Consider the following 23,166-nt stretch of genomic DNA (forward strand, 5'->3'; position numbering starts at 1 on the left):
ATAATACCTTGTTTTTTTTTATTATTATTTATCATACTTTCCACTCTTTTGATCGTTTTGTGCGTCCTTAAGACTTATTTGATAATTTCGAAAAAATCCTAAAACGTTTACCGAAACCAATGGTTTACTCTCTTTACTATCAAATTTCCATCCCGTGTCACTTATTAGGGGTCAACTAACATTCCTTCCTATCCCTACTATTTGCAAGGACGTGGCCAGGACAGGTTTTCGGTTTTTTGGCAGTTGCATCATTTTCATCTAAGACGTAGTGATTAATCTCAAATTTCGGATTCAATCCGATGGACGTCTACTTCACTCGTATAATAATCTAGGACTCGTAACAGCTAAATGCTATGGTTCATAGATCAAAAACATCTCAGTCTGAGTGCCAGAATCCAGGTATTTGTTCCAAGACTGCGATTAAAAAAAATATTTAAAAGCTCATTATTTTAAATATTCTTTTAGTTTAAAAATCATGAAACCTTCCCAAATTTTTTTTGAGCTTCTATTATCCCATTTATTAAATTAAGAAATTGATCTTAGGAATAAAAGGGAGATACAGTTAAAAGTGTTGGAGATCTTGTACTAAAATAATATAATATATATAAAGGTGAAATTTTTTGCTGAGGTATAGCTGGGAGTCATTGATGAAAAAGACTATGATTGGTGTTTACATTCCATGTTTAGTGTTAAAGATGGTGACGAATGAAAAACACGTGCGCGAGCGGATTTTGTACGAACGTTATGCAAATCCTGCAAAAAAAAAATGGATTTACCTAAATCCACTGTTACAGTGTGCTAAAATCATTTTCTGAACGAGGAAACCGAGAAGTGATAAAAACATTGGACGTGCTAATCCTGTCATGGATCGAAAGTTGAGAAGGATATTGAAGGAAAACCCGAATCTCTCTGTTCGAACGGTGGCTCGTAAAATATGAATGTCACCTGGTTTTGTCCAAAAATCAAAAGAGCGTTTGGAGCTAAAGTCGCATTAAGTAAAAACAGTTCCAAATCGCAACGACTACAGAATTTGACAGCAAAACCACGAGCTCGACGTTAGTACTGCGAATATTTGACGAAGTTTTCATGCACTGTTATGGACGATGAAACTTATGTCCTGGAGGATTTAAAGCAGCTTCCAAGGCTGGCTTTCTTTTCTGCTATGGCTGAAATTGCTCCAGCTGAGTATTTCAGGACGAAGAAGGCATCGACATTTCCCAAAAAATACCTTATTAGGCAAGTAATTAGCATGTTTGGCCACAAGAGTAAATCATTCGTCACTAGAGGCACAATCAACAAGGAGATTTACCAAAAAGAGTGTTTGCAGAAGCGATTGTTACCTCTACCACGGTATGTGCTCCTGTCATCGTCGACTTGACGATCTCGAGGGGCTGCTACTGTACCTTTCGACCAATGACAGTAATTGATGGGATGCTCCCATCCAGAGTCAGGAGCACATACCGTGGTAGAGGTAACAATAGCTGCAATTTCCAAACCTACGACTGGATGCCTTCCTTCAGATAACAACTGGAGTGCGATAAAAATCGGTAGAACTGTTTCAAACACATCGTCGGTATTTGAGCGTGTCGGTGATCATCTCTTTTTGCCAGTGGTGGCGGGGGGAATATCCCTCACCGCCCCACTCCAACGGGGGAGTTTGGTAAAGAGAGATGATCAAACCGATTTGTACCTTCCTAAAGTTGTCCTTGCTCGCTTTCTACTCTCTATATGCAATTTTCACACTGCCGTACTCTGACGGAACTATCAATTCTATACTTCCTTCTCCTCATCTATCGTATAAAAATTACTACTGTTATTTGAAATTAGCATCTTCAACTATGTAAATCGTTGACTTCACGCAGAAGTAATACTTAACATATGGTCAAAGTATAAGAAGCATTTTATAAAAAGCCTGAGCTAATATTCAATGCAGTCTAGAGTTCAGGGGAATGCTGAAGACATTGAGACGACTACTTAAAAAGAGTGCAAAGGAGAATTCCATGAAAGAGATTGATAGGAATTTCGATGATAATTCCGCGGAATTCTACGGCGATATTTGAAAAAAATTATGGATCCTGAGAAGTTTAAAAAACACAAAATTTTGAGGATGCCGTACTTTGAAACATTTTCAAGATAGTAATAATAATAAAAAGAAGCCTATAATCTTTAACCCTTTAGATTATTTTGAAATTGAGAGGCTTTTCACATTTTGAAATTGAGAATCTTGGATTGTTTGAAACTTTAGTGTTTAAGATCGAAGAAAATTTTCGATACAACGAACTTATTTACTAATTTAGTATTTATGTTTAAGATTCAGGAAGCAGGACATTATTTTTTGAACAAATTTCTCCTGCTATGAAATATGATCAGTTTATTCCCAATTTTTCTGCCCTCCATTTTGAAACATGGAAGACTGAAGACCAGCGGCGCCGGTGGTGTAGTGGTAAGCGTGATTACCTCTCACCCCATCAGGCCTGGGTTCACTCCCAGTCGGAGCCGCCAGGATGTTCTGAGGCATAACATCTCTGATCTCGCCATCCTTCGGAAGGGAAGTAAACCCGTTGGTCCCCGGTTCATGAGTTATTGGGCAATATGTAGGGTCCAGGTATGAGAGTTTCCTCCCTGGCGTCGTTAGAATTGGTGCTCAGCATGGAAAATAAGATCGACGATGCGAAAAAAACAAAGATTGAGGGAATCATCGATATGTCTTGATTTGATTGTTGCTCGATCATTTCTATAAAAATGTAATTCACGTTGGTTGGCTTCTGATAGCTTGGTCCTTAAGTCACGGGATTAGCCTATCGAACGCGGTTTGCTAGCTTCCTGGTAGGTCAATAAAATATTTCGGGTTTTACATTTTGTCGAATTCCCTGAGTATACACGGACGATAAGACCACCTGCAAATGGAGTCAGTCGACGCACTTTTGACGAAATCAAATCGACTTGAGTCGTTCTGATCAAACGTGTGGAGCATCCTCATGCTTGCCACAAAATATCAGAAAATCGACTAACTGGCCCTGTATCTGGGCCTGTAAAATCATTGAATATCAGGGATTTTAATTAAAATTGTGGGTAATATTTCTTAAACTCAGAAACTTGTTAATAAGTATAACTGAGGTCACTAGTTTCAAATAATTTAATTTTTCGATGTAGTTTGAGGACGGTTGTTCATTGAAATTTTTAAATATCGTTGCTTGATGTTGCATTTTTGCAAGTTGAGCAAGAATTAGGGCGGAGAACTACTTCGGCCTAAGCGCCCATTTTGGGCCTATCAAGCAGAAAACATCAAATAAATCCATGATTTCGGCGTTAACAGGTAAACTATGCTTTTGGTACGATACTTTAGTTCAAATGCTACCGAACGAAGTCAATAGGCTCGCATGAATGTTTGCACCCAATATTCTCAAAAACAAATGAAGCGCTCCTCCCGAATCAATTTTATACTTCATCCGATAGGCCGAAGTAAATTCATTGGCGTTTCAATGGCATTTCAATGCGTTAGGCCGAGTTTGGCGTCAAGAAGGAGTGTTCGACTTTTAACAATACCTCAACAATTTGTTTCCCTTTACGGTCGGGGGCGACCCCGGCGTAGTGGTTAACATCCATACCTCTCACGCCAAAGTCACGAGTTCAAATCTCATCCCCGATCAAGTCCCGAATGACCCAAGAGTGTTAAAGTGACTTTAATAATAATAATAATTAATAATAATAATAATAATAATAATAAAATCTTGCGGTACGTACGGAAAGGTAAATAAATTTAGAAGCCATCAGTAATAATAACATTCCGGTTGGTGCTAAACTACGCAAGATTAAGAATGACTAAGTGCGGGTTGTGCTTAATAGGCCGGAAATGGGGTAGTTAACCCTACTCCAATAAAAGGGTATTTCGATGATTCTGGGCCTAGCATAAATTCAGCTCCCACTGGGTGTTGGTACATTCCTGAGTTGAACTGAGATCCTGAGGGTTGATAAAAATCAATTTCCGTAGACGCTAAACGTTGTTGGTTGTTGCAAAATTTAATCTCCAAAAGGGTATGTGCTTCTCTTCACCTAATTGCGGCTGACAAAATTTAACCTTCGAGTAAATTGTTGTGTCTGCTCGATCCAGCTGTGTCTAACAAAAATCAATCCTTTGAGCGCATAGGAGCGCAAGTAAATGCAGTAAATACAATAATAGTAAAGAGTTAAGAGAAGAGGATGTTTTTTTTTGAATACTTGTTATTCTTTATTGTGTTCTTAACAGCCTGATTTGCTCAGAGATTTAACTAAATGAGAATTTAGGATAATGGACGTGCTGGATGGATTTTTTTTATTGCACCTTTATGATTGAATAATTATTAATAGACACGTAGACAAGCTTTGCCATGACAGCAAACAGTGGCTTTATTGAGTATTCTAGGTCTTCATTGGTTAGCATTGGTCAAACCTGGTTAGCTCTGAATATTAGCTTCTATGTGAAGTTTTAGTAATGTGATGTTGCTGTTATTGCAATTGAGATATAATTAACTTACAAAATTTTGGAGGTGAACGCGCTATTTTTACGATTTGCTACCGGAAGAATCTGGCAGCGAATTAGTGTTTGGTTATATCCGGAATAATTTTCTTGTGGATTTGGGTCTCGAAATGTACTCAAGGGAAAATATATATAATGGGATTAAAGACAAGTGTTTCATATGTAAGATATAGGAGAGGGTGAGTATCATGGAGTAAATCGAGATAAGAAACAGATTATGAACTTGCTGAAAACATTGAGCGATTGAAGAAGCTTTTTTAAAAGATTTACGTCGATGTGGTTGACATCGCTGTCAATCATAGTTACATTCCAGTTACTTTTTAAACTTATTACCTACCTTATTACGTTTAAAATTTGAGAATTTAGAAAAATGTGGTGGCTTCCGTTCTTGGCCCCACTTGATTTATGTCTTTTTGCATTATATAAAATGTTTTGAACACTTTATTCAATTTGAGATTGTACTGAGCAACGCTTCATGGGTTAGAGGTCAGAGTGGTATTTCATGAAAAAATGTCCAAGAAGCACTAGTACATATCTGAGGTAGGCTGGAGAGGTCTTGTTGCCAAAACTAAAAATTACTGGATAATCAAGAAATTTGGTTTTCAACATTGAGTCGACTCCCTGAAAATACAAATTTATGCATCGGTTGACATGGGAAGCTCTAAATTAATAGCTGTGCAAGTTGCTCTCAAGTTGAGAGTCGGCAAATCGCTCGAGTAAGAAGCGTCAGTTTTTTCCAATAAGGATTACAAAAATGTTAACCCTCGATATGCGCATGATGGTTTCAATCATACAGAATAAAGATTTTGTTCCCTTAGTATGTACCACTTAATACAAGGAAAATTCCCAAAGGCTTGGTAGCCATCATAATGAATGAAGTAATGAAGAAAGCAGAATGCTTAAATAAAACAACAAAAACTGTCAAAATACGTATGTTTCATGAATACCAAAATTAATAAGGTGGAATTAAATGGAAGATAACCTTTCTTGCTGTTTTATTTAAGCATTCCACAACAACCCAATTTCATTACTTCATTGCAATTTTGCCGTTACACATTTAACCGGGGCATCGTGTTTGGAGTGTTTATTTAGTTTCTTAGTATGAAGGATTATCGATGAAAGAAACAAATCCTGCTGTCGTTTTGGAGTATTTTTAAAGATGCAGGAATATATAAATAGCTAAGGATTATCACCTCATAGCGCATAGAAAGGACTCCAAATTATTGCTAACCATCGCAAATTTGATAAAGTGTCACCTCCTGATTTGAACAAAACAAACTGTTTACGCAACCTTAATTAATTTTAATCACTTAACTCCAACGCCCAGGGCATATTTGCTGATTTCAAGAGTGTCCTTTTCATGTTCCCTTTTCCAACCCAAAAAGTGCGAAAGGTTAAAATTTCGCTCTATTGGCTCAACCTTCGAAGTGTGGACCGAAACAAAACAAATGAAACCCTTTTCAATGTGGACTAAATCTGTGAACATTATCGATTATTTGGGTTTTGCATTCACTTTGGATGGTGAATCATTACCGTTTTACTGTGATGTTATTCAAAACTTGGTCCCATTTAAATCACAGTAGCACCGTTCAAAGTCCAACCTGAATGTGATGAATTGACAGTTTTATTTCCTTTCCTTTGATGTGGATTTATTGGTATTATTAATATTATCAGATAGCTTTTGAGCTGGAGGTTAATTGTGAATGGTTGGCATAAAGCTGATTGATTCCGATTGTGGATTTTTCTTAGAATACGTTTAACTTCATTTAAACAAGGTTTGGTGATGACACCTGGTTGGTTCACAGCGCATGGCAAAAATATGATGCTGATTGTCCTTCAATGAAAAGAAGGACATCATAATCAGTTTATGGTGAGATCATTTTAGATATATTGATGGGATATATTACTTTAGTTGATTATTTGTATGGTTAGAGATGGTGACGTCCAATTCGATCCAATCAGTGGTTGTAGGGAAACACCCACATATACACTAGAAAGGTAAAAAACACAATCTTTTACGGGGTGCCACCTAGAATTATGTCTTTACATGAGAAAACCACTCTCTGAAAGTTTCAGCGCATTTTGTTGTTATACGAGCTGACGCTTTTAATTCAAAGTTTATTTTGAATGTATGAGAAAATGACACTCCTTAACTCTTTCGATCTTGGATTTGGTTAATTATACTCGATTTAGCTCAGAATTTAATTTAATCAATAAGAAACAACTGCATCACGATTCAAGTTAGTATGAATAAGATATTCGCAGTTGAACGTATGTTGGTTGTCGGAAAAATGCCATTAAATCCAAAATAAGTATGCAATGTTACTGATGTAGCCTTACGCCCACAAAGTTTCGTTGGATTCTTAAAGGAAACGTTTTTTCAGTACTGACATGAAAAAATGTTGGAGAATCTTTCTAAAGAAAGTGCCCATAGTGTAATGTATCGAGGACATGTAGACTGTGTATAAACTGTCTTTTTAGATTTTTATGTAAAATGCCTCATAAGTTTCAAAAATGAGTTTTTATTTATTTTTAAAATGATCTATTTTTTCAGTGAGAGAATAAATCTTTATTTTTTTTATAAAAGTTTTGAAAATTTGTGCAGGTGTTTATTAAGTTATTTTTTTGTATAAGCAGTTGTGAAAAAGATCCACCCTTTTCAAATGGTAGTCTAGATTTTTTTAAAGGAATAGTTGCAAAGTTGCTTTTGCAGATGACACCTGTGCATCCACAATGTTCTCTTGGAATGGCATAAATGCTTTGAGATGAACTATGATCTATTAAATTCATCCAATTCTAATTAAAATTTGTGACAATACTAGATATTTTTTACAGACCAAAGATAGCAGATATTCCACACAAAATTATCTAGGATGCAAAAGTACAGAAGGCAACTTAAATTGTTTTTCGACTGTAAACATTTACCCCTATATAAACTGTTAACGTGGTATGTAGACAGCGTCAAAATGAAACTGCTTAATTAATTGTAATCAATTTCGAATGAACATAAAATCCATGTCAAAGTAATTGATTTTCTCCATTATTTAATATTCCCGTCGCAACATCCGTCGATCACCTCATTAACAGGTCTCATGATAGTTTGTCAGTGTATCTTTTTCTCTGCGACAGCTTGTTGCGCACGTTTGCTTCAGCTACCTGTACTACAAAAAGTGCAAAAAATAAATTCACATATTTTCCCTCACGGTTTATGAGATCGATTCAAAATTCAGTGGTTCTTCACTCAAAATCGCAAACACGAAGGTCACTCATAATTTTTCTTGTTTTTATTCAAAAATCTGCTCGAATATGAGGAAAATCGACCAAAATTTCACTCTGCCTAGGATTTGCTTCGATTCGATTTTGCTCATATTCGAAAATGGTTTTCCTAGAAAGTCGATAAAAATTTTACTCAGTCAATGAGTGACCTACGTTTTTGTGAATTTGAGTGAACGAAACTAAAATTTGAGTTGGTTTCATCGACCGTGCATATCCGCTACGACAACGGCGGAAAGCGTGCATCGTCAACACCTTAATTGAGTTATACCGGAAAGCCCGACGGGCAAAGCCAGCAAAAATATATCGTTTATATTGCAGCGGTGTGCGGAAAATTGAGGCCCCTGCGCGAGTGATGTCATAACATTTATGAAACTAATTAATTAACCATCAGTTTGGGCCTGGGAAATGTTTGTCCATTTATTTGTGCATAAAATATGTCGACAGAGCGGCAGCGACCGACCTGTCAACATTTTCGGTTTCGTTGGTCAAGCGATTTACCGTTTGCAGTCGATCCTCCACGTGCCGCCCTCTCCCGAATGAATCCATTTGTTTTTCAGGTGTACGGATTTAACACTATCAACATCACTGCGGCAGCTACAGCGTGTACAAATTTTAACGCAATAATTTATGAGATGAGTGGTGATGATGAAGATGATACTAACATAACTGTTGAGATACATTCGATTATATGCGCATGATTGTACTTATCTGAAAGTGGTTTCTAGTAGTTGATCCCTTACCTATTGTGGGAAGAAAGTAAAAAAAAAAAAAATTGACAATATGTTATTTTCTCTAAACCAATGTTCTGTTATCCACACGGTAGTATGTAACTAATTTCTTTAAAACTTTAAGTCCAAAACTACTTTCAGAAATAATATTTGAGTGATATTCAGGTGCAGCCAATCAATGATGTCCTACGAACTAATTTACAACCGATGATCGAGATTATGAAAAATCGATGTTCAATTAAGGTTTTTGGACCTTTACCTTTGAGGGGTAAGAGACGGGACCATCATCGTTATTATAATCATCATCATCTCAAGTAACGTTGCAAGTTATATCGAGGTTTTAAAGCATTGGTCTAACCTCATAAAACCAACATTGTTACTTGGGATCATCATTATCACACGGTATTATGTAAGTAAGTAAATTCTTTAAGTACACAATTGACGGCATCCGTTATCCATACCACTTGCTGTACCACTTCGCATTTTGACAAGTTTACATGTGTAAAGTTCAAAATTAATATTTTTTAATTCAGTGCCACAACCGGTGTCTGATTTATCTGTCCGTAATCTACGTAGAATCACCCTTCATTTATAGCATCTAATTCTATCTTCTCGCATCACACTCCATCTTTATGCAGAAAATCTTCAAGCTCTTCATCAATCTACTTTTTATGTATTCATCGTGAGCGTATCTCACGGCAACCAGCAAGACATTTTTTTCTGCAGCTTTTATATACGCCCCGTAATTTTAATGAAGCTATCGAATCTTGGAGAATAGGCTGTATTACCACATCTAATTTTATTGATTTTCATTGGATATTCTTCGCGTTACCAAATAATCCTCACTGTTTGATTTATCTCTGGAGAAACTTTTCGATAGTATTCTGCTCATTATTTATTTTCGTACACTTTAACCAGGGTTACTACCACTCACTTCGCTATAAAAAATGTTTTTCGAAATTATGGAATCATTGGATTCTATAATGATATTTTGTACTTGTCAAATACAAGAAGAGGTTGGAAAGTATGTATTTGACACATAAAACCTGTCAATCAAGCTTCTGGTGCGTCACAAGCAGCGAATTTATGACTCGTGAGCGTTCACTCAGAGTGAACGTATAATCGCTGATTGTGACGCAATGAAAGCAATAATGACAGATTTTCTGAGTCAAACACATAGTTTACAACCTTTTCTTGTAACTTAAGAGAACTAATTATAATTATATAACCTAATGATTTCATAATACCGAAAAACAAATTTTTATAGCAAGTGAGTGTAAGCAACCCTGACTTTAACTAGTACATCTGCCAACTGTGATCGATTTAGGGGTCATGCATTAATTATGTCACGTGAAATTTAAGAAAATTTCTATCCTCCTTTAGTCACGATTTTCCTGTACCTAATGTATGCTTGTTGTCTAATTTTACAAAAACCCTCTATCCTTATAGTATGGCTTAATAAATGTAACACCTCTAGGCATGACCATAGAATGTAAACAAAGCCGAGTGAAAGTAGCAGTGCACAGTTTTGCAAATAAAACTTGGTGCGATGAGTTTTAAGATTATAAAATAATTAAAACTAAATGCACAACATGATTTTTAAGACCCCATCCCCTTGATTTTGTACAACAATTACAAACAACAGACTGAGATATTTTTAACTTTTTGTTTCTTAAGTATTTGATTTCAATTTCCCCGGATGTTTGCGCTGACTTCACCTGGAAGATTATTCCGTCTTCTCGCAGCAATTTCTCTCGGAAGTCTGATCCAACACATTTTCTTAGAATACAGTACCGTTTGTTTCCTTTACAAAATTCATTCTACATTCTCCAAACATACTTCTGGTTCCCTCCAAAAATATCTTCAAACTATTTTTTTCTTAGTTTTGTATGAGGTTTCCTTTGCGGCACATACGGGAAATGGATATTATGTCGGCCTAAATGCCCCTAATTTGGGCCCATACATAAATTCAGCAATCAGTACCGTCCCAATGACGCGTTCATCTAGATAAAATTGATGAATAGCAGATTTTTAGCGATGGGACCAACATAGGATCCATAGGTCAACATTAGAGCCATTTCCCCTACTACAAAAAAAAAAAAAAGAATCGGCTAAATTTCGTTGCCTTGAAGTATACGAGCGTATCTGACATCTTCTTCTTCTACTACGCTTTTTACGAGTCTCAACTTAGTGTTCAAGATACACTTTCACAGTTATTAATTGAAAGTCATCACATCTATCACATAACAGAAGGGGAAGTGCAAACAAATCGGTGAATCAAAAAGTGGTGGTCAACAAGCGATGCGTTGTGGTAGCATTGGTTTTCTATGTGCACTCACACTATCATAGCATGCCGCCTATTCTAACTGCAGGCAGAAGCTGCTTTCTACCGCTAGGTGTGCTAGTGTTTGCCAATGAATAGTGAAGCCATTATCTGATCCGAAGTTCCACTTCTGTTCTGTGATTCTATGCCAGCCAAGTGTATGAATTTATATATTAGGGGAAATGCAGGTAATGTCGGCCTAAGTGTCCCTAATTCGGGCCCATACATAAATTCAGCAATCGACTAAATTTTCAAAAGTAACCAAAAATATCCATTAGTAACGTCCCAATAACGCGTTCATGTAGATAAAATTGATAAATAGCAGATTTTTAGCGATGGCAAGCACAATTATATTATATGCATGGAAAAGTAGAAAATATTTCCAACCCGAAAGATTGCCCCGTAACGTGGGTAGATCACCTTTTCGTGGTACGTTTCGGGATGTAAGATCTACAACCGATTCCTCGTTTTGACTTTTTTAAACTAGGGGAACAGGATTTTTCCGTAATCAGAGGAATACATCTTGTTACGTGTTATGTCTTGTTAATAGTGATAAGTCCTCAGTTTGGCTGGGGCGAGGATAATCTTGAAACAACAAAAAAGGGAGTTAGTTAGTCGGTGTCATTGCTTAATTTTGTTACTAGGAATCTAATTTTGACTGACAAAAAACAAACCAGAAAGATTCCCACGATAGAACCGGGAATCGAACCCACCACCTCCAGCTTGGTTGTATCGTTTTTTTACTGACAAGGCTATCTGATGCCCCCTTTTCTAACATACTGTAAGATGGGGTGACATTGGGCCAACACTGAAAAATGTTTATTGACACATATATCTAGAATATACAGGAAATGATGACAAGAATATGTTTCTTGAACTCCTGGAGTAAAGTGTAGATAACATTAACCAGTTGTTTTATTTAAATAGTGCTGTAAAGTTAGGTGTCATAAATAGTAGTAAATGCACTTTTTTTTAATGTCCACAAGTAAACAAACGTTTGAACATGCTATTATGTGGCTAGACGAGGATTATACGTGATCTATTAGCCATACAAACGAAGTACAGTGTGATCATAATTGATTTGTTTTCCGTCGATCTTGTTTTCCGTGCTGAGCACTAATGCTACCGACACCAGAGAGGCAGCTTCCTCACCTGGAGCCGACCTATCGACCCATCAGCTCCTGAACCGGGGACCAACGACTTTACTTCTCCCCTTTGGTAATCACGTTTACTACAACACCACCGGCGACGCTATTTTTTATAGGCACTTTAACGCTCTTGGGTCATTCGTGACTTGTCCAGGGGTGATATTTGAACTCGTGACTTTGACTTTAGAGGTATGGATGCTAACCACTACGCCGGGATCGCCCCCTTAACCAAATTTATGTTTTGGCCCAAATGGCACCTGCCATAAAGTTTTTCCTTGGTCTACTTTTTATTTAATTTTAGTACAATTACAAATTACAATTAATCTTAAGGTCTAGTTAAAGGCGGCCGGTTCGATTCCCGGTTCAGTCTAGATAATTCTTCTCGACTTCCCTGAGCGTTAAGTATTATTGTGCTTGACACAATATATACAAATTCATGCATTGATTGGCACAGAAAGCTTTATATTAATAACGTTGGAAGTGCTTCAAAGAACACTAAGTAGGTAACAGGCGTAAGCTCGTGTAGGACTGTCAAAGCCGGTATGAAGAAAACATGTAAAATTGGACATTTCTGTATTTATAGCTATTATACTACCCGTAAACGCATAACTGTCCCATTTGAATACGAAATCAAGCATTTATGTAACTGTTATGTTTTTATGGGCAGTATAAGTGTCAGTTATTTCTATAATTAGGGGAGATGCACCAGTCATGGCCATACGGTCTTTGAATTATGGTCTTAATCTTCTATCGAAAGATGTACCTGATTTTTTAATTGGAACTACCTATCAAATTTTCCAGAACTCTCCCTTGGAAATGTTTTCCGACTTTTTCCAGAAGTTTATCCAAACTTCCGCCGAATGTTTTTTTTTTCATCACAGCATCGGAATTTCACTAAAATTATCTTCTCCCGGAAGTTTTTAGACTTCGTTTGTTCATTTCTTGTTTATCTTCCTTAAGTCACTGTTCCGCAAGCGAGTGCCAATCACCGACGTTAGGGAGGTGACTTCACACCTGGTCCCTAGATAAATCAAATCCAACAACACGAACACCATAATAACTCATTTTTCATCTCAGAAAATCCTTATGACCTCGCCTAGGGTTGGACCCAGACACACTGGGATGGGAGCAGTCACGCTTACCAGTCAACCACCGGCACCATCCTTTAGAGCTTCCTCTGCTTGGTTTGTTTTACTTTTCCCGGAATTTTCTTTCATCTTACCGTTCATCCTTACCTTCTAATATACACAATAAATAAAAGGGGTCATTCATAATATACATAATAAGTAAAAGGGGTACTAATACACTTCCCTGGAGCACTCCAAGGTTATTACCCACGGGACTAAAAATAGAACAATTATAAACAGTCCGTTGATTTCTGCCAGAAAAATATCTTTCAGACCATTCACGTAATTCCAAAGTGCTTGATTGTATTTAACAATAAGATTAAAAAAACAGCTACGGTTATGTTTGCATTTTGTTCGAAAGAGATTTGTATGTCAATTTCAGCGACATAGTTGATTGTTTTTCTAAAGTTTTTCATAAGCTACCAACCAGTTTTAAAAATAAAAACGTATTTTTGAATTTTGATTTTTTTTTTCCTGTATGACACAGAACATTCAATGATCAAGAAATCCGTTTTAGGGAGAATTTGTTGCACGATCCTAATTTTAACTGTGGCTTACACGGAAGAGTCTCAGCATTCAAAAAATGCTTTTAGAATAATTTGTGAATACGATTGAGTAAAAGTAACTCACACTCTGAGTTAGTTTCGGTTTCAGTGTACAACGCAATGAACACCCCTTTACTGTAATCGGCAGTCAAACTAAGTCCCACCTTTTTCTGTATTTTGCTGATGTAGGTCAATGAATAGAAAAAAAAGCAAAAAAAAAAAAAATATACATTGAGTATTGAGTGGTACCGGCTCGTCTCTCGATAGTCATACACACTAAGATTATTTTACCGAAATCTGTGAAATTTTACCGAAATTTCAACAGCTGAACGTTCGGTAAACATTTTTCACAGTTTTCCTGTAATTTTTCAACGAATATCTGTGAAAAATCACCAAACTGTTTACCGAACGTTCAGCTGTTGAGATTTCGGAAAAAAATCACAGATTTCGGTAAAATAATCTTAGTGTGTAGCAAGTGAGCACGTGATTGTTTGATTACGGTTTGACCGGTTTCAATAGTCAACCATTGATAAGCAACTATCATCTCTATACCAAACAAATCTTACACTCAATCTGAATAAAATTGTGTGATTAAAATTGAATTTCTTTCATAAATGACACTATTTCGTCACATCATCCTGCGTCAAAAGAGCTATCACAAATTACACGAACTAATTTAATTGTAATGGTACAACACCGATGATACGAATTGATTACTATTTATGTTTTGGGGTTCAGTTATTTATTTGAGGAATCGGTTGAGCTGTACTTCAAGGGTTTCTTTTGTTTTTATCGGTAGGGTAACACTAATGTTCATTTTATAGCTACTATGTGGATAACAGAAATTCTCAGATGAAATGCAATTTAAAATTCAGTACAACAAGGTTGAAAAACTCACCTTAGTATATACACCAGCGCTACTTAATTCGTTTTCTATAACCATCACAATAATTCCGAACATACCCATGACGAGGGCGTAATCACTGATTCGTTTTCGCTTCTCGAACAGCGCTTTCCGTCGTCCGAGGCGGTATCCTACATTCGGTTTGTGCTTTGTACCTGGACCACCTTGCACCGAGCCGGGACCTTTACAGACGCCGCCACCCAGGCCTCGCTCCTCCATGTACCTTGATGATAACATTCATTAATGTTGTTATTGCGCCTTGGTTGAGGGGAAGTGTTTGTGTGATTTTGATTTTTTTTGTGGAAGCGGTGGTAGTTATTGCCGTCTAGTTTCGGTTCGTGATGCCCGAAAACGGAAGTTTAATATTGCCGCGCGCCACTTCGTATGGATGATTTCCCTAAGCTCAGAGTGATCAGGTTGCTTCCCGGAATCACGGAAATCACGTCCGCGGAGGGGCGCGTGCACGTGGGGTTGCTGGGTTCATTTGGGATTCACACGTAAGGACACTATGTATGGGAAGGTACACAGCGGGAACACACACACGGGCAGGGATAATTACCTGGGATACTCTGAGTGAACGCCCACGAGCGCGATACCGGCTTCTTCTGTGCATGCAGCCGATACTGTTTCCCGATTACCGGCGCACGGTGTTTTCATCGATCCGGGAATCGACAGCGTGGACACGGGCTTTCGGAGCTAGATTCCGTTTCGGATGGAGGAGGAGAAGAAAAGAGGGGATTTTTTTTTTAAATTTGTGCCATTTATCAAAACTGAGAGCAGCGTTCTCTGTGTGTACAACTCAAGAACGAAAATGAATAGAAAATGCGCTTATATCGATCGAGTTACTTATTCTACGGCTTCTAATGGTTAAATATGAGCAAAAAGCAGTAAAAAAGGCTTAAATTACATAATGGTGCAGGTGCCGAAGCATGGAATGCAGTTGTGATTGAGTATGGGGTTATCACATTTCGAAGCTTACATCTTTCATGAGCTCATTGAATCGGAAACTAAAAGCAAGCACGGGGTAAGTTGATTATCTTTATTTCATTTCCTGCATTCGATATTTTGATATTTATACAGTTCCTATAGTAAACTCAAGTTCGATTGTAATTGAAAGAGCACATGGATTGAAATCATAAAGCGAGTAGATACATCAATCACATAAGGTTGATAGTGGAGAAATAGTGGATCAGTGAGTTTTTTTTTTTAAATATCTTAGTGCTATCCAAACAATGTATACATAAATGAAACTGCAATAGACCCATTCCATGTAGTTCTTCACCACGACATTTCATCTAAATTGATTATTTTCTGTTTTGTTGTAAGTTTAAATTTATGTTTACGTTAGACAAGGTTGAAAAATACGTTTGAAATTATCTGAGTAATATCAAAACAATCTTATTCACCTGAAATAGTTAAAGTAAAAAACGCTATTTTTAGGTTGCGTTGTAGCATTGATTAGTGAACATAATAATAATTGTCGATTGGAAAACACAATAAATCATGTCTTCTTGCTATTGGTGCAAAACAAGACGGATTTAGACTAAAAGGGTAATCACAGGCCACAAATCTGCGTGTCAAGTCATCTGGATCGGGGTCAATAGAAGGTTTTGAATTCTAGGAATTTGTTATGGAATTGCGCGCTCAGAATATAGAGTTGAGAGTAGGCAACAGTTACAGTACCAACGTAATATAAAATGAAGGTAATTGAACGTAATTAACATTGCCAGTTATAAACACATACATGTTATGAATAAGGGCCATATGAATTTTTAATGAAAATAAGTTATCCATAGGAATCGATTTATAATCACCTGTAATTTACTATGTGCTTGAAAAGTTGCTGTACTGTACACAGCAAAAACTAAATTTTAATATTACATCCAAGAGGATGCACTTCAATCATGTATGAAAATTTCGTGTAATTTTTATGGCCACAAAAATAAACAAATACAGTTAAAGCAGCGTAATGTCATATTTTCAAACGACGATGGAAGTGAATCAGCTTTGATAAGATATTAAAATTTATTTTTTGCTGTGTACAGAAAATATCATAAAAAATACCAATAAAAAATATAGCAGTGTCTTTTTTGGGGTACTGTTTTTTTTCACTTGAACAACGTTTACTTGAAAATGCAAAGTCCGGTTTAACAATGCTATTTGATTCTGGTCCAAGCTTTCATTCCAGCAGAGCAGTGCTGCTTTCTAGTTTGTGGCTAATTCTTCAAATGACGGGCAACCGTAAGTGAGCGAACAAAGAAGGGTTTGCTGCTAATCAGTTAGGTGGGTGAGTTTCATGCTAAGCATATTAATAGATCCAGCTACAATGCACAGTGGGCCAGGTATGAACTCTAGCAGGAAAAACAGAATTACGCTCTGGTATTTCTTCCAAATGACGTCTTTAGTGAAGTTTCTGGGATTAGTTAGGATTACAATTTGGTGAATAAATATAGTTCAAGTTTTGACCGCAAAGATGGCGCAGCGATACAAACTTTTTATTTCGCAAGATAGAGAATTGCTGTTTCGGGCAAATTTGTAGACCTTAACATTTTATGGAAAGTTGCTGAAGACATCTGTGTTGTGCATCTCTAAACAATTGAGATATACGGAGTTTTATAAAGTTGTCTGGAATTCAGGTTTTTTTGTATTATATTTTCAACATTCGTTCAAAACAATACTTTTATAATTTTTCCTCGATCGCTTATGTTCAATTCTATCTTTTCAAGAGCACTACTATTATTTTTTAAATTCTAAAAAATATATACCACAAGAAATTAAAAAAATCACGATTTTCGGAAACAATAAAAAAAAAAAACCTAAGTGAGAGCAAAATGTTATCAATCATTCAAAGATTAACCTTGTGTTTAGTTTGTATTTTGCGTGTGTGTGTGTGTGTGTGTGTGTGTGTGTGTTTTTGTTTGTATATTTGTTTCTGCAATAATTGTATAATTACAGAGTTGATATGACGTCGATAGGATTAAGCACATGTTTTAGAAATAGTGAAATATTTTAATTATAAATCCTATTCCAAATCTCCTATTCCGATCCAAACAATTGTCATCCACTAACCTCGAGAAGACCGCGAGTAATCGATCAAATCCTTTAATTTTAGATTTAAGACATTTATAGTGTATAAAGAAAATGATAACTTGGCTCTGTCAAGTTTATTCGATTGAGCCTGTACAAATAAAGTAATTAACATTGAATATCTTTGCAAATATTATCAACCATTTACTTTTGACCTACTGCACCAAGTATAGCTACAGGGCTGTGTATGAGCTTGTAGGTATGCGCGGCGCATTTGAACGGAAATTAAAAGTCAATAATATTTTTCAAATGTCTCATCGATTTTCGATCTTCGACAAAGTTGTTCTGCATGTTTTTTCAATATAAATTTTCTAAATTGTATCACTTTTTGCATTTTTCACAAGTATATGAATAGTACCGGACAAAAACTGTACACATTGTGGCAATCAAATGACTGAAACTCTTCTCCATAAATTTTGTGCTTGTGCTCGTTTCGGCCCAGCTTGGACGGTTCTACAGCAGAGGATAGCAGAAATTATGAATGGTTGGAGACGACTCTCTTTTGAAGACTTGGTGAGACCAATGCACAGAAGAAGGCGTGTAGAACTGCTTAGAGTTTTCATTAAATACATCTGCTTTGTTTGTGAATGTAGATTGAATTGAAGTAGATGCACTGAAATTTTACCTAGATCAAGAATAACAAATTGTTAATACTGTTATCAAATAAACTGAGATTTGTTTAAATAAAATGCATTTTTTGATTTAAATCCAAATATCTCAAATGTTTCACATTATACCTCTGAGACATTTCGAGGAAATATAATAAATGTTGTTTATTTTGAACAATTTACAACATTTTGCGCTCACTATTAAGGATTAATTGTAAGAAACATCCTGCTGAAAATCATGTATTTTTTTTACAAATTTCATGTGATATATATATATATTGTTCAGTAATCTTAAAATAATAGCACTGATCTGGAAAAAATGAATTGATTATTACCGATCCAGGGAAAATGATAAAAGTATTCTCTTGAACGAATGTCTAAAATATAATACTAAAACCGTGAATTTGAGTCAAATTTTATACAACCTGGTATAAATCAGTTGTTTGAAGATGTACAGCTGTTATGTCCTCGACAACTATCCATTAAATTTTACGTTCTTCAACTTTGCCCAAGACAGCAAACATCTATCTTGCGAAATAAAAAAGTGCACCATTTTGCGGCAAACACGTGAACTATTTTTATCTATTAAATTGTAGTAAAGTCTGTTCCAGGTAGTATTTTATTGAGAAAAGTATCAATCCACCAAATTGTCCAGATTTTCGTCCCATTGAATTTTATTTTTTGCAATTTCAAGCGCAAATTGAAGAAATGTGGCAAAACAATCAAAACACCATCTGATTTGGAGAAGTTGTGGAAAAGGATGGTAGATGAGGTTGACAGTACTACTGTGCAAGTCATGATGAGAGGTATTCCACGAATAGTCCGAAAATTCATCCGAAAAGCTGACGAATATTTTTTGTTGTAGTTTCCCTTAAAGCTAAATAAAAATCCTACAAAATGATACCTTTAGCGTACTTTATTTTCCCTTGGATAAAAGACCTATGTTGTGCGGTCAAATTCTAAATGGAACAGAATTTACTAACTAATCCAAGAAACTGAATTGAAGACGTCAACTCAATTGGATGAAATCCCAGGAAGTCATTATTTTTTTCCTGCTAGATATCATTCCTGGCCCACTGCGCAATGGAGTGGGATGGACTTTGCAAGCAGCAGTCATTTGATGCTGCAGTGTGCAACGTGATGGGAGGATATTTTTTTTAATAAAGGTTTATTGGGGGAAAGCTGCATACTGTGAGGAATATGGAATAGCTGTGGTTATCCACAGGAGAGAACTTTTTGACACAAATGGTGTGTAATCAAATTTTGTAGCGTTGATCTTTTATGCTCTCGAAAAAATAAAATTTGGAAATATATGAATATATGAGATAATTTCCAATTAATGACGTAATCATTAAAGTTTGGTTTAGCCTGAATAGATAAACAACAACAAGCGAAAGCAATCTGTCATAACACAGACCATTTGATTCAAAGTTTTGTTAAGAATCTTTACGGAAATGAAGTTTGGCATAATAATCGACACAATTTTTTGATTACCTTAAGGTATAAGTATGAATTGATTCATAATAATTCACATGGCCTCCCTTAGCTCAGTCGGTTAAGGCGTAGCTACAAAGGTTCGATTCCCGGTTCGCTCTAGGAAATTTCCGGGTTGGAACATGTCTCGACTTCACTGGGCATAGGGAATATGCATCGAAAGCTCTCAATTAATAACAGGGGAAATGCATCTAAATGAAAAGTTCGTGAACTACATGCTTCTTTTGGACGAAAATAATATTCCAATCTTCATAAAACGTTACAGTTTTGATCAGTAATTTTTGTTAGCAGTTTTTGGTAAATTAATGTAATTTACGGAAACTCAGCAGTTTTGATTCTGAAAAAATAAGAAAATTATATGTTTAATTTTACAGAATGAATCTAGCAAAAAAGTACCGAGCAATATTTTAGATATTTGCTGTGTATATAGCCAAAAAGGCGAAATAACGTGCCTATGGTTACTTGCGCAATTAACCCCAAAAGTAACGTTCTTGCTGGATACCAAGTTAGACGAATTGAAATTTGTTCTTGATCCCATCGTTTCATTAACCAGCCCCAACCGTTGTTAATCACGATAGCTTCAACTCCTGTGGAATAAATTTCATTTCATCCGGATTAAAAAACTCACAATCTTCGCTCAAAGTAACCCATCGTCCGTCGTGGTTGGTTGTAACACTGAATCCGAGATTTGGGAAATGAATTCAATTAACCTACCCCTAGCTTTCTGCTGTAATGATGTGGAAGTTGAGGCAAAATAAAAAAAAAACCGACGCTCATCCACCGAAACGAGGATGGTATATCCATCGGAAGAAGGATAATACAAATAGAAAATGTACGTTTTCGGTTTGAAATGGTCTCTTGCTTTTACAGTTTGCAATTATAGCCAGTGAAACAATAGGGGAGTGCAAATACAAAAAAATATTCCGGCCTGTATAAACCTTTCATTGTAAAGAGATCCAGAAATTAAATCCAGCAGAAAAAAAATGTATCTGAAATTCAGGTTTTTAGCATGCTCAATTTGCAATTTAATTACAATTCCACTCAAAAAATTTATCACATATCTAATGGATGAAATCCATGTGATTTTCACATAGCTTTCCTATGATCACATAGCAGCAAATCCCACCACAAAATCACATGGATATAATAAGGTCCATGAAATTCATATGAAAAATCATATAAAATTAATGTGATCGCATAAATGTTATGTGAAATTCAGATGAATTCCATTAATTTTGATTATGGATGAAAAACATGTGCGTTTCCAATGGAAGCTACATTAAAGCTATTTTCGGTGTACAATTACACAATTCAGTATTGAAATTTGAAAAATTCAAAATTTTCTGATTGAATTTTCTCAAATATGTTATTCGAAATGTACATTATAGTTTTCCTTGATGTGTTTTCCGTGCTGAGCACCAATGCTACTGACGCCAGGGAGGCAGTTCCCACACCTGGTCCCTACCTATCGAGCCATCAGCCATTAAGATTTAAAGAAGTTGTGACAAATGGAAGCCGAAGGAAGGAAATTAATTTTGGACACCCTCGTTGAAAATCCAATGTGGTCAGGTTAAAAAATTGCGAAATCATAGACTTTGGCTAAAACTACAGTGTGAAGTGTCCTTAAACGTTTTCGTGAGCGGAAAACTATTGTCCGGAACGATCACAGTAAGCGTCGTAGTGGAACTTACGAGCGGAAACTGCATTGGAAGGTATTGAGAACAATTAGAGCAAACCCAGGACTCTCTGATGGCGGCATTTCCATAAAATGCAATTCCAACAAAAGCACCGTCCGGAGGATCCGTCTACGCGAAGGGTAGACCACAGCTATCGGACTAGTTTCCGTGCTACAATGAGTGTATACCACTATCATAATCATTATATCAACAAATATAAATTCGTTTTTGTTGAAAGTTCGCTAGAAAATTTCTGATTTTGCAAGGAAGCATGCCTGAAAAACACATTCTACCATTCATCAAAGCACACCACATTTTGGCTAGATTTGGCTAGCTGTCACTACAGTCGAGAGAAACTTCAGTGGTATCGTGACAACAGGGTGGATTTCATCGATAAAGACCTCAACCCACCCGATTGCCCTCAATTTCACCCAATCGAGAAATTATGGCCAATTGTTAAGCGGAAGCTGAAAAAATCTAGAAAAGTGTCCAAAAGATGATGCGAGGTATTTCAAGAAAAGTTCGTCATTTCATCAAAACCAAATAGGAGTAAGAAGGAGTGAATTTTCGGTTATCCCATCGTAAAATAGTTAGTTTAATGCTATTAATCTGCCTATCAAAATGCAAAATTTCTGCACCGTAGAGTCCCACTCTGTGTTTTCACTGAACGTGCACTCGAGAGCGCTTGCAAGTGTTTTTTTCAGTGAAAACAGCACTGAACTATCTTCCTCATGAGGGGTTAACTGAAAATTCAATTGGATTTAATGTAAGCATTGTATATTAAATAAAAACCATGGAAAAGTCCCAAAAGAGCGATCCATCACTCTGAGATATTTTGACGAATTATAGTCATCAACATTTTTAATAACTGATGATATTTTGTGTTCACTTTAAGTATATTTTTGAGAAAAAAAATGAGAGTGCATTTTTGAGAAATTTGGAAATTACTAATCTTTCTTTCTCTCTTCACTCCATTTGATATTTATTTTACAGTACACTATTAATAATAATATTGTTTTAGAATAGATTGTATTGATCAATACCAACGGACGAAAAATGATAACAAATATTCATTTGAACGAATTTACATAACATAATACTAAAATCTTGAATTTCTGACAAATTTTACAATACTTCGTTATTCGAAAAAGTTTAGCTTTCATGGCTTCAGCAGTTTGAAATAAATAACGTGTGATATAAATAAATTTGTATCGCTGCGCAAGCTTTGCGGCAAAAATTTGAACTTGTTTTTAACCACCAAATTGTAGTCCTTACAAAGCCAAGAAATTTTGCAGAAGACCTCCACTCAATTCTATGCAATACTGTTGCATTTCAATCCTGGCTTACTGTGCATTGGTTTTGCAATGTACTGGCAACAGTTGCATGATCCACATTTAATGGAGAGACATTCCTCTAACAAATATATTACTGGTGTTGATGAGCAGTTCTTCATTTCTTCCGACTGAAAATACAGGGTAGCTGAATAAAACGGTCCCCTTGGTTTGAAGTGTCAATAAATTTGTAAACAAAACCGAGCCCGTATCTGATTCTCAACGTAAGTGTAAAGACGTACCTCTGGGAAGTTTTTATTGTGATATTGTGATATTACAGAAATATGGACTGGGAATCGAAGCGTCTAGTTTTCACAGACACAGAAGTCGGTCGGCGAGATAACTAAGCTGCTTGGTGTGAAATGAAAGTTTGCCTGCCGATGCAAAAAAAAAACCGATTGGA

At 36.2% G+C, this 23,166-nt stretch overlaps 1 protein-coding gene across 7 annotated transcripts in view; it reads right to left on the minus strand.

The window, feature by feature from the left end:
* Window positions 1-23,166, minus strand: part of SK (small conductance calcium-activated potassium channel) — a 685,909-nt gene that overhangs the window by 142,530 nt on the left and 520,213 nt on the right. For all 7 annotated transcript variants that reach the window (XM_065225563.1, XM_065225561.1, XM_065225562.1 and 4 more), the window contains 2 exons: window positions 15,127-15,263; window positions 14,562-14,790 (listed from right to left, as the gene is read on the minus strand). In XM_065225563.1, coding sequence (XP_065081635.1) covers window positions 14,562-14,790; window positions 15,127-15,263 — 366 coding nt within the window. The remainder of the gene's footprint in view (window positions 1-14,561; window positions 14,791-15,126; window positions 15,264-23,166) is intronic.

Source organism: Ochlerotatus camptorhynchus, unplaced genomic scaffold, assembly GCF_037179485.1.
Source record: "Ochlerotatus camptorhynchus isolate MF236.1 unplaced genomic scaffold, CSIRO-AGI_Acam_v1.1 ptg000231l, whole genome shotgun sequence".
NCBI lineage: Eukaryota > Metazoa > Arthropoda > Insecta > Diptera > Culicidae > Ochlerotatus > Ochlerotatus camptorhynchus.